The sequence below is a fragment of the Brettanomyces bruxellensis genome, chromosome 9 (genome assembly GCF_011074885.1).
Source record: "Brettanomyces bruxellensis chromosome 9, complete sequence".
NCBI lineage: Eukaryota > Fungi > Ascomycota > Pichiomycetes > Pichiales > Pichiaceae > Brettanomyces > Brettanomyces bruxellensis.
The window spans coordinates 90,370-102,681 of NC_054690.1; the positions used below are offsets into that span (position 1 = coordinate 90,370).

General features: G+C 37.8%; 4 protein-coding genes across 4 annotated transcripts; 1 reads left to right on the forward strand and 3 right to left on the reverse strand.

Annotated features, from left to right (window-relative positions):
* Positions 1-468: 468 nt before the first annotated feature.
* BRETT_001925 (uncharacterized protein) lies at positions 469-1,344 on the reverse strand (the record flags this gene model as incomplete). The annotated part of the gene is made up of 1 exon (XM_041280463.1): positions 469-1,344. One exon carries the CDS (start codon positions 1,342-1,344, stop codon positions 469-471), a length of 876 nt encoding a protein of 291 aa, XP_041138254.1.
* A 306-nt stretch (positions 1,345-1,650) lies between these two features.
* BRETT_001926 (uncharacterized protein) lies at positions 1,651-2,661 on the reverse strand (the record flags this gene model as incomplete). The annotated part of the gene is made up of 1 exon (XM_041280464.1): positions 1,651-2,661. The coding sequence occupies one exon, from the start codon at positions 2,659-2,661 to the stop codon at positions 1,651-1,653; it is 1,011 nt and encodes a 336-aa protein (XP_041138255.1).
* A 2,742-nt stretch (positions 2,662-5,403) lies between these two features.
* On the reverse strand, positions 5,404-7,089 carry BRETT_001927 (uncharacterized protein; the record flags this gene model as incomplete). Its single annotated transcript, XM_041280465.1, has 1 exon — positions 5,404-7,089. One exon carries the CDS (start codon positions 7,087-7,089, stop codon positions 5,404-5,406), a length of 1,686 nt encoding a protein of 561 aa, XP_041138256.1.
* Positions 7,090-7,648: 559 nt separating this feature from the next.
* BRETT_001928 (uncharacterized protein) lies at positions 7,649-8,938 on the forward strand (the record flags this gene model as incomplete). The annotated part of the gene is made up of 1 exon (XM_041280466.1): positions 7,649-8,938. One exon carries the CDS (start codon positions 7,649-7,651, stop codon positions 8,936-8,938), a length of 1,290 nt encoding a protein of 429 aa, XP_041138257.1.
* Between the last annotated feature and the right edge of the window lie 3,374 nt (positions 8,939-12,312).

Below are 12,312 nucleotides of genomic sequence, written 5' to 3' on the forward strand. Positions count from 1 at the left end.
TCCCTGGCTACTTAATTTTATTTACTTTTTTTTTTTTATATTCTTTCTTTCACTAGCCTAGCCATTTGACAAGCGCGATTCTCGCTAAATAACAACGAGCGAAAAAAAGAAGGGGAGATGCCGAATTGTGGGTAGGGTTGTGCATACACCAGAAGCTCGAGTAAATTATACTAGAAACAATGCGTAGGGAAAGAAAACCTTGAAAATTAGTATAAATCTCAAGAGACAGGTCAACATGACTATTATACCCACACATACATAAATAAGTCCACACTATATGGAACTGACACATTAAGCGAGAAGGATAAGAAAAAGAAGAAATAAAAAGCGTGCTCATTCTTGTATAAAAAGGCAGACATCATTACATCATCGATACCTCATTCTGTATGATAATGGGTGGTTCAGTGTGTTTCTAATAACCGTGTATATATATACAAGTGTACAGGTAAAGTGTGAACAACAGCAATTTCAAAATGCGATGACTATTCCTGGGCCATGAGTAGAAGATAAAACAGTATTTCCAAGAATAATCGGCTTCTTAGCCTTTGCAGATGCAATAGCCTGCCGTATGGCTTTAGAGGCAGAGATGATATTTCTCATCACGTCCTCATCTCTGAAGTCGCATCTTGCAACTGTCAAAGCCACTCTTCCATTTCTTTCTCTGAATGGTTGGGTTCCCAAAGTATTGGATATCATTTCGCCAACATTCTCGGTAACGGTTCCCCTTTTAGCCGCTGGCATCAAGCCTTTTGGACCTAGAACTCTACCCACCTTCCTGAGCATAGGTTCAATATCTGGAGTAGCAATTATTTTATCGTAGTTAAGATCAACTGCCTTCCCACTTGAAATATCATTTATGAAGCTGACATCATTGGTTGCGACCGCTCCGGCTTTCAATGCCTCTTCCCTCTTTTCTGGTGTTAGTGAAAGGCAAAGAATTCGTGTTTCTTTCAAAGGTTTAGCAAAACGAACTGCCCCCTGTAAAGGTGCCGTGCCTCTTTCTCCCAAAACTTCAACCTGTATCGATACAGACGATTCATTAGGTGTTCTTCCAACTTCTGCAGCACGCAAATATCTCATTGCTACAGGGACCTCCATAAATAATGGTGATTGAGAAGCTGGCTTCTTGGCATTCAATCTTTTTTGTGCAATTCTCCTCTCCAATTTCTTCTCTTTGGCTTTTTTGGCATCAAGCTCTCTTTTTGACTTCACTGCAGGGAGTTTGACACCTCTAGAAACAGAGAAACTTCTTCTGATGACACTACTATAACTTCCAACCGCTGATCTGTTACCAAGTCTAACAAATAGACCAACTCTTCTTGCTACTATCTGCGAAAAAGTCATGACTGGCAGTGCTTTCTTGTTCTATCTGTCTAAATGTAGGAAGAGAAACGAGCACCAAATAAAATAAATAATACGGCAATAATGAACCAACAAATGTTAGGTGCTAACGAAATTCTTTGAACGTATCAGCTTGTTAAAGATGAGGTACTGTATCCTTCATTTTCTCGATTAGCCCTGGATCCATTTACATATTTTTTCATTTTTTCATTTTTTTTTTTTTTTGTCTCTGCATAGTCTTGACAAAGTGCTATTGGATTAAGGCAAGCATACACCATATTTAAAATATAAATTGTAAATATAAATTCTTCACAAGTTTAAGTACTGCTCCTCATACTCGTTATATCTTAGACCTTTTATATCGAACTTCGAGATCTTCTCATTCATATCAGCAAACTCCTCATCGGTCAATTTAACAAGAGTGCTGTTTTCGGTAACTCTTTTAACTGACGATCCAGATGGTATTGGCACGATATGCGCATATTTCTCTGGAAATTCATTATGCTTGCGAATCCATGCAAGTGCGATTTGGGCTGCCGTACAATTCTTTTTCTCAGCGTAATCAAGTGCCAGTTTAACAACGGCAAAATTAGCTTTAAGAACTTCATCACTTGACATTCTTCCAATGCTTCTCCTGAAATCACCTTTTGGAATGTCTTCAATCTTCCGAATACTTCCTGTGAGATATCCTCTTCCAAGAGGTGAGTACGCAATAATCGGAATTCCATGCTTGCGACACACGTCATTCACACCGTTTGTCAAAATGTCCGTTTGCATCATCGAATATTCAACCTCAACGCAACTCAATGCAGGAAACACACTCAATGCTCTGGAAACAGTTTTGCCGTTAACTTCAGAGATGGAAAGACCCTTAATTGTCCCGTCATCAACAAAACGCTTTAAGAAACTAAACACCTCCTCGGGAGAATGAATATTATCCATTCTGGCAGGCTCGAAAATGTCAAATTTATTATCGGGGAAGTAACTTGCAATATGCTTGATGGATTTTGTAAGCTCTTCAGGAGTGTTACTAGGTATAAATGTATTTGGATCAATTGCTCCTTTCACGGATATCGTCATTTTATCCCTGTTCTGGGGATATTTCGCAAAATACTCCCTGAATAGCTTAAGATTCAAGAATCGGTCCTTATCATCACCGTAAAACTCACCCACATTAAAGAATGTAATACCTTGCTCAAGAGCTTTGTTAATTGCATCAAAACAATCCTGATTATCAAGTCTCTCTGATCTCATTGTAAGTGACATGGTCCCATAACCAGTGGGACCTTCAATTGGTATTTTTTTATACTCATTCGACATCTTTAGAATAAAATGATAATCAATCTATTTCTATTCAATGGTTGAGAATATATTCATGAGGTTTAATTTTCAGTTCTACTGTCAATAATCTAACGGCGATCAAAAGTCTGCCAACCATGGCCTTATATATAATGTCATCCCTAAAAATATCAGGTGTACGGATGTGTACAGCCTAGGGAGATTTGAGCATTCCCGATTAATTTCAAGGAAATAAGATGGTTAACACCGAAGCCACAAGTATTGGGGAAACGAGAATTAATTCCCTTCTGCTCAGCATTATGGCCTTCAATACTTGTTGAAACATGCATATTAGTTACACTGGGAATATTTTCCGGAAATATCGTTCGGGAATATTGCTCGGAAATAAAAAGGGGCGCAATAAGCACCAAAATCTTCAAATATCGGAACGTGCTCAACACAGAAAACAATGTAGAGCTCCGTTATGTTATGTTCGTTAAAGAAACCTTCACAGAAACATCAAAGTTCGATCGACCTGCTTAAATCCATATGCAGTATATCTCCATTACTCTGTTCATCTGGAGCGTAATATACATCCTAACACCAAAACGTTTTTTTTTTTTTCCAACCTCGTGAAAAAAAGATTCATCAGAAACCAGATGCAAGAAACGGAAGAATTTGTGGATGATGAAATCTTCTTTTGGCAGAATAAGACATTCTAGGATACCAGGATAGAAATTTAACCATATATATAAATGTCTGGATTTACCATTGCACCACAACAGGAAGCCGAAAAGAATGAGGGGGAGCCACCTTTCTACAAATCACCAGCTTTCAAAATGATTGCGAACGTTGTTTTGTTTGCAGTAAGTAAACCGTTATACTGATTTAATATCCACTATTCTTTGGCCGTTATCTTGCTTGGCAGCAGTGCTTTTGAATGAATTGGAAATTAGTGCAGGACGTTGACGTAATCTGTTGACGTACATCAAAGAGTGAGAAATACAAGAATTGAGGAATAAAAACGCATGGTTGGATTATATATACTAACAAAGAACGATACTTTGAATAGGCAGGCGTTGCTTTCATCCAGTCTCCAATAATGGATCAGATGGTCCCTCAGTTCCAGTGAGGAAATGTGCTGTGGATCCAATCGGATAGCACCAGATATATATGTACATATTAGCACTTTGGCATTATATTATATACACACAATGTTCACGACTTCATGTTAATAAGATATAAGCCGAATGGCACTTTTTTGAAAAATACTTAATTTATTATGTACTCCTTCTGATGCCCCTTTTGCATCGGAAGAGCCGGATGATGTATACCAAGGTATTATATTGAAATGAATACAATCAAAGTAAAAAAGCACAATAAATCAAATATTGAAAACAGTATTATAATTCTTGGTTTTCCCAATGTGAATCTCGTAAGCAATGAATGAATTCTGGTTGCAAATTGTCACAAAAGAAAGATAAAACGGGAAAGGTAGAAACCAAGAGAGCGGAGGCGAGAACATATGGAAAACAGTGACGAAAAAATATAACATGGGGTAAAAACACAAACACCACCATTAAATCGACCCAATTGTGAAGTTGAATCCATCACTTATTCTGTAGTTGCAACGACAAACAAGGCAAAGATAATACCAGGGAACCAGGCAAAAATGCATAAAATGATGCTGATAAAAAAAGAGGCACCAATGCCTCTCTCCAAAAACACTGCCAATGGTGGCAAAAGGAACGCTGTGAGATGTTAGTAAAAAATTTGCTCTTACAATGATTGGAAGACTCAGTCCAGATATTCACTTATCTCAATCAATTAAGTAAAATAAACATATAGTAGAGGTAACCTACCTAAAATGAAAGCGACGATCTTAGAAGACTCCATATTGGAAAATCACTTGGCGCTTAAAAGACTAGAGGATGCTCTTGCAAGAATAAACAATATTAACAAGATGAAGAAGAGCAGAAAAGATTAAAGCAGACGGTCGAGAAAGTTGAAGGAAGAATATAAAAAAAAATACAAAAAATAAGGCAGAAGAAAAAGAAAAATAGAAAATCTTCGTAAACGGCTGAGCAGGTACATTAAATGAGAATGCTCAGGGACTAAAACGGGAATCGGGAATTAGCCACGCCGCTTGCTAAAGGTTGAGAAATTGAAATCAAATCTAGCAGCAAGGCAATAATTTCATTTCATTTCCACGTCCCCTGGAGGGTGTTTAAAATTGAATGTATTTAATAACCAAAAGCGATGATTTTGTGCTTCGATAGCAATGAAAAGCTTAAAAAAGTCTAAGTAGGTCGGTTCAGTAAGGAAATAGCAAAAAAAAGAAAAAAGAAAAAAGAAAAAAAAGTAGCGGGGCAGGTGCTAAAAATTGTATTTGCTCAATTGTGCACGGGTTTGAGAGATAAATACCAATTTATGACAATTGCAAAAGATCTAGAAGGCTGACGTTTTGGAAATGATATAATATCTGGTTCAACTTGTTAGATATACTGGCAAACATTTCGAAATAGGGACGGCCAAATCTAAGTTGGTGTATGCAGCCACTTCCTACAGAAATAACTTACTTCAAATAAGTGAAGGCAGAAAAAGTGAAAATAAAATAAGCGCCGTATGAAAGTAAAAGCTAGTATGAGAAAGCCAAGAATAAATTCAAGAGCAAAGCTGGTAATTCCAAACAGCAAGTGAGCTTACGTATCAGTAAATGCTCAATAAATACATCTTAAAATTATTATTTTTTATTAATTGTCTCGGAATACTATGTCTATAAAATCAACATTTAAACGTCGCCAGAATCTTTTGAATAGAAGCTGTATTTGCTCCTTCTGAGTCCGGAAATGGCTTGTAGCCCTCCTCAATACGATATTTCTCGTTTGGCCCTAAATGCTTGGCTAGGAAATCACACGAATAACCTGCAACAATGAGTCCTGGAGGTCTATTATCGATGCTTTGAACCACTTCAGGAAGATCCGAAAGGTGTGTTCTTATCACACGCTGATCAGGACATGAGGCTCGCTCTATGATGGCAACAGGAAGATCCGAAGGCCACGAACACTCGCTTAGTAATGCTGGAACGAGCGATGTCACTTTTTTAACGGCCATGAGAAAGACAACGGTTCTCTTTTTGTCAAAGCTTGGCATGTTCTCCGGAATCTTACCATTCTTAGCCGTACCTGTACAGATGAGAACTTGATCAGACACATCTCTTTGCGTTGTTGGAATCTGGGCCACTGCTGGTGCAACCAAAGCAGAACTTAGGCCTGGAACAACAACCGGCCGGAATCCGTTTGCCACAAAGAACTCGTACTCTTCACCTCCACGGCCAAAAATGTATGGATCTCCTTGCTTGAGCCGCACCACTTTTTTTCCAGCCTTAAGACTTTCGAGTGCCAATCGGTGTAGTTCTTGCTGGGCGTTACAAGCATTTCCCGGGAATTTCCTGGCAATAAAAAGTTTGGTGGTCTTTGGAATGCAATCGATTATCTCCTGTGGCACGAGCTTATCCGATAAAACAATATCTGCGTTGTAGATACAATTCAAGGCGCCCAAAGTGAGCATTGATAGAGAACCTGGTCCTGCTCCCACAAGTGAAATCTCTCCGCGGTTAGATGTTGGCTCAATAACGGCACCTTCACTTTTGGAAATACTCTCAAGATATTCATTGCTTAGATCTTCCATCGATATGGCGCCGAGCTTGCTTAGTGGGAAATAGTCAATAATCTGAGACAACCAGGCAGATCTTGAGTTTGGTTTAATATGCTGCTTTGCATTTGCTCCATTCACATATCTTCTATGTGCATTATTACGCTGCATGGCTCTTATCAGCTGCCTTTGATGCTCACGGTCACTTTCTACTAAAGCACGTCTTAAATCGCCAACATGTTGAACTATCTCATCTATATTTTGTGGAAGTTCCTTAACGACTTCTCTCCGAATCCTATTGGCAAGTTTGCAACCCTGATGATTAGTGGTCACGCCAATTTGAAGATTACCCTTGGTGTAGGTAGAGAGAAGAGAAAATGTAGATCTCTTGAGATTGTTACACACATTTATCGGTATTCTGAGTCTGCAACATCTGCTGTAAATACTTTGTTCTAAAGCATCACATATTGCCCAGTTGTCACCATTGCTGTTGACTGCAATATCAACGAAAACACGATCAACAATACCATCCACTTGAGAGCGTCCAAACCTTTCGAGATCATCGAGTTCGAAAGACTTTGTGATAATTTCCACCTGCCTTCCGTAAAAGCCATCCTCATCCTCATGATCTTTAAATAAAACAGTTTCTGCAAAGCTGCCGAGTGTAAGATTCTCGCTCAACACTATAGCCTTGGCTCCAGTACTTATGATTACATTAATTCTTGAAAGAAGTGCCTTGGTTGGAATATCAGCATTTGTAAATAATAAATGATGCTCCCCTGCACATTTGCTCGATATTAGAAGACTGCTGACCATTTCTGTCACCTTTGCCTCTCACAATATTAATCACCTATCACTTAGAATGATTCAAGCATAACTGGTGATTTTCCATCTTTTTCAACTTGCACCGTCACATGTTATTATATTTATATAATTTAGCTTTCTCAACGTACCGAAAATAGCGCATTTTTCATAATGCTTATCTGGATGAAAAAAAAAAAAATATTCTCCGCACGCTTATCTTCCTATAGTTGTCGCTCTTTTAGTCATTATCACGTGACCAGGTAAAATTTTGATTCCCGAAATCATGTCATGTACATCCTTACATTAAAAAAAGTCATCGGAAGAAATCGACCCCGTCATACTCAAGAGAAAGAACAATCGAAAGGAAAAAATGGTGTGAAAAAAATGGGAAGCTGAAAAAAAAAGTATCTCTCTCGGTTAAATTAGAAGTATACGAGATATGCTGCTTTTAATAAATAAGGACAAGAAATCTTTATAAAATACAAAAGATGTAGTTCAGATTCGTGTACTTTTTTTTTACCAACAAGGACAGTTAGGTATAGACAAGCTCCTGAACTTTTCACAACATATAATGGGTAAGAGACAACTTGGAATCGGTCGCAACTTGCGGAAGAGACAAAAGACCGAGGAAGCATCCAAAGCTGAAAAGAAACAAGCTGATGGTTTGAAAGAAAGTGCAGAAAAGGACACAGAGGAGTATATTACGGTTCCATTAGACGAAGAAGTAGATGCAGAGGATCCTACATCCCAGTTACGTGCATTATGGAAGACATGGCTTGATTCGGATAGGGAGAGTGAGCTTCTTTTGAACGGTATAGTTAACGAATGTGACAGATTGGTCAGATTAGCCGACAAAGCATCCAAGACGAGGAAAGATCAAACGATCGAACTAGAATCAGATGTTTACGCTATCTTTGGTATGGCATTGGCTGAATTGGCTAAGTTTCATACTGAAGACACTACTGCCGGAAGTACTGTTAAGGATTACTTCGATAACGCAGTTGAGAGAATCGAGCTTGGTGAAGCAAGAAAACCAGAAAATGGTATAATAAGACTTGCACATGCAAGTGTGGATTTGAGTCGTATTCCGCTTGAATATATCTCGAAGATGGATCTTGATTCTAAGGCCAAGGCATTCCCAAACATCGAGAAATTGCTCGATAAGGCACTTGAGGAGTACTCGAGTGGATACAAGTTGGTCAAAAAGGATAAGGAACAGGAAAAGGCCTTTAGACAGAAATGGGTGCTTGAAATTTTTGATTCCTTGGATGATTTGATCGATATTGTGAAAAGCTTTGGTGAAGATCACAATGAGCAAATCGACAGCGATGACGAAGAAAGCCTCGAGGAGGCTGAAGCAGGTGCCAATGGTAAGACTATCGTTAAAAAAGAGCATCCACTATATCAAATAATTGAGCAGGTCGAGGAAGATGGTAACAAATACAACTCCTTCTTTGAGAAACAGTTGTTAAACTTTTTGAAAGAAGTTTCCGTGGCAAAGAAGGCTACGGCGGGAGAAGAAGAGTTGAAGCAAGGTGCCGAGAGTAAGCTTGGATTGTGGCTTTTGGCAAAAGCAGCAGAGCTACAGTTTGAGGGTGAAGATAAGGCTCATGATGAGGGAATCAAGATTCTTCGCAAAGCCATAGAGCATCTTGAAAAGTCTTGGAATGAGGAAATCCCAAGTACTTGGGTTGATTTGGCCGAGGCCAAAATCAGCTTGGGTAACCTGTATGATGATAAGAGTGAAGAGCAGGACAAGTTGTACGAAGAAGCTGCTAAGTATTTAAGAAAAGCCAACAATGCTACCCACGGTAAGTACCAGGAGATTTTGGATTCCCTAGTGGATGGCGAGAGCAATTAAATTCGTTTGGTTGTGCATTCTAAGTCGGTTTAACACAATATAGACATGGTACTATTAGAATTAATGTTGATCGATGTATGATAATCGGATAAATGTAGGATAATTCTCATGTGTGCGTATTGTTTTGCGAAATCAGCTCCGTTATGCGTAAAGAATATAACGGGTTGCTGGATATATGATTTGATGGTGATTGAATCCTTGCCAAGGAATGGAACAAGTGTCCAAACATTAATGTAGTGGTGCAAAGAAATCAAATTAAAACCCATACGGGGACTAAATGGATGAAAATTCTACCAATGTCATATCGAGGATGTTTGATGTTGGAACAATTCGGAAGCTTCCGCTTTGAAAGATCCAGTACAACTCGGAAAGTATGTATCTTTGTTGCTATTTTCGTACTCAGTAATAATCCTTTTCACTTCAGCTTCGAGATTGTTTTTTAGACAGTATTCACAAAATCATTTCAAGAGCCACTAAATTGAATATTTCCAATGGTGAAGAGGAGCACCATTCTTACCAAACACAAATTATAAGGGTGGAAATTAGTATATATCAATGATATTCAATAATATGTAGTTGGGAATAAGAGAATGTGTGTGCACATTTGAAAATATATTGAGAAGATAGATCGGGGCGAAGTAAGTTTTTGTGAAAGCGGACTTTTTGCGTGGCTCGGTCGGTTGTACTCGCCCTATATAATAAGCTTAAATAAAAGGAAAACTATTGTGGACAAAGGAAGAAAAAAAACGAAAAATACAGAATAATCTTGTGTGTACGGAATAGAAGAATGTAGAAGCGATACTTTTTCTATAGCAACGAATTATGCGGATTATTATTCACAAAAATTTTGCCGAAAGCTGGACAATAAATGACAGAAGATATTTTCTGTGAACTAAATATTCACACTTCGTGCATTGGATATCATACTGTATCCCATGTTGAACTTCTTGCTTTGTGATAAAACTTATTTTCTTTCTCAGTCTGCCCAAAGTTTCCTCGGGAAAAGTAGGGCGCTGGTAAAATGCAACAATGCATTTTGATTACATTTTAGAGAACAAAGCATAATGGTTGAATGCAACTTTACTTTGGAAAAATAAAACAATGCAACCGACGTATTTGTGCAGGCAGAATCAGGAGGTACGCGGAAAGTAATATTATTGTTTTCTCTAAAACAAAACATGGGACAATGCATAGAAGCCGATATTTATGCCTGGAAACACTTTGTTTGGAAATGTAGAAGAGCCCTTCTCGTCCTGTTAAATAAATTAGGCAGAGTTAACAAGAACAACATATTCAGCAATAATATTAACATCTCTATATAGGAAAGCGGAGCTCAAAGCCAGAAATGCCTTAATCTAAAATAATCACCCAGTAGACTTTAGTCCACAAAAAAAATGAAAACGATGAATAGAAAATGTTTACGGTCTGCAAAACGATGGGAATGTAATATTGGGATTGATGTCAACGTACGGGCGCGGCAACAAATTAGATAAGTAAATAAGTGTGTGCTTTCCCTTGAGAGGTCAGATATGTTGGAGCAAAAAAGTTCCGAACACCACAAAAACAAAGCGAAAAAAAATTCAAGTATTGTTCATTAGTAATGAAAATAATTTGAAAGCAGACCCGTAGAGAAAGATACGTACGGGGATCATCGTAATGTGGTAACACATTAACCAAATAATTATAGTAAGTAATATTATTGAGCAAGGTACTAGTTCAGCAACTAAAATAAGGATACCAAGATATTATTTACGCTTTTTTTTTTCATGTGTTTTCTTTGTATATTCACCACGTTTCAGAGTTTGAAAATAATGGAAATTTGAAACATAGAAAATATTACTGAAACATCAAAGCAGAGGATGATTGAGAATAGGATATGGAAAAAAATAAACATGTAAATATATGGGTCAAAATGAGCGCCGAATAAAAGAACAAAAGGAAAATTTGAGCAATGCCCAGTCCCCAATGTAGATCGGGGGCCGAAATGAAGAAAAGAAAAATATCGAAATATCAACACCGCAAAAAAAAAACACGAAAAATGAGGAGGAATGTCAATAGAGCGAAAGAATGAAAAAATACAAAAAGGAACAATACGAAGTAAGGGTTATATGATAGTGATGTGGTGCAGATGGTTGCTTGTAAATCGGAGTTTACGTTGTGGGATGTGAGTTGCTCCATAAAATGAGAGAATGTAGGGAAAAAGACTTGAAATGGACGTTTCAATTAAATTAGACCCTCAAGGAAACGCATAAACTTTGAAAAACGTTCTTTGGAACCGAATTGGGAAATGGCGCGAAAATTCACATTATGGAACATTTGTTTACCTTTACCTTAACTTCGGGGAAGTAAATTTGAACAAACAAAAGGTTTCACATATGTACATTGTGACCTCAGATGTTGGTCTTAAACCATTATAATGTTTGAGTTTTTTTCTGTTTTTTCCGTCCCGCAGATGGATTCAGCCTTATATTGTATAATTTTGCCGCATGCCTGATTCAACTTTTTCCAAAGACCATGGGTTTTCCTATCTGCTGCTTTTGATGTCGGAACCTATTAATTGTAACGATTTCCCGTATTTGACATTTTATTTTATTTAACCTAATCAAAATAAAATTTATCGAATTTCATTTTATTTTTATAGACTTACTGTTTGAAGCAGTTTCAACGGTTGAGCAGTCGTTAGGAATTCAGATTCATCTTGTTTGAGCAAGCGCTTTTTTGCATCATCATTGATACCGTTTAAGGCCAGTACTGGTACTAGTTGTTAAGCATCATTGTGAGGAGGATCTTTTTTCTAGCGGTGAGAAACAAGCAGTCACAAGAAAAAAAATAAAAAAAAAGCTTTTGGGAGAATCGATTGCGTTGAGCACCAAGAGTCTAGACAGTTATAATATTAATCATCGTCAAACTGTTTGTGATATTATCAGATCAAAGATATAGATCGAGCATTTGTTTTTGCGGTAAAGTGGGTGTCCAAGTTGGGATCAGAATAATTCAATTTTTGAAGGAAAATAGTCTCTCTTTCCCCTCCTCCCTGCTTAAGTTAGTTCGCATTCCGACGCCTGGTTTAAACAATAGAGTAAAATTCGCGCTTTATTTAAGAACACTCGTTATTAGTTCCCTGAGCTTCCCCATTATTAGGACTACATTTTGAGTACATACATCATTATTCTAGGTGGACGATTCACGGTGGCTTGTTGTATTTGAGTCTTGGTTGAGTGTTCGAATTAGATTATATAATTTGCACATTTAAGCCAGTCGCAAGGAATCAAAAACCTTTTTTGCAGAGTTCGCTTGTTAGGCACGCGAAATTTCTCTTATTTAATTTCATCGCCCGATAATATATTGTGACAGGTCGGCTAAGGTGGCTAGAA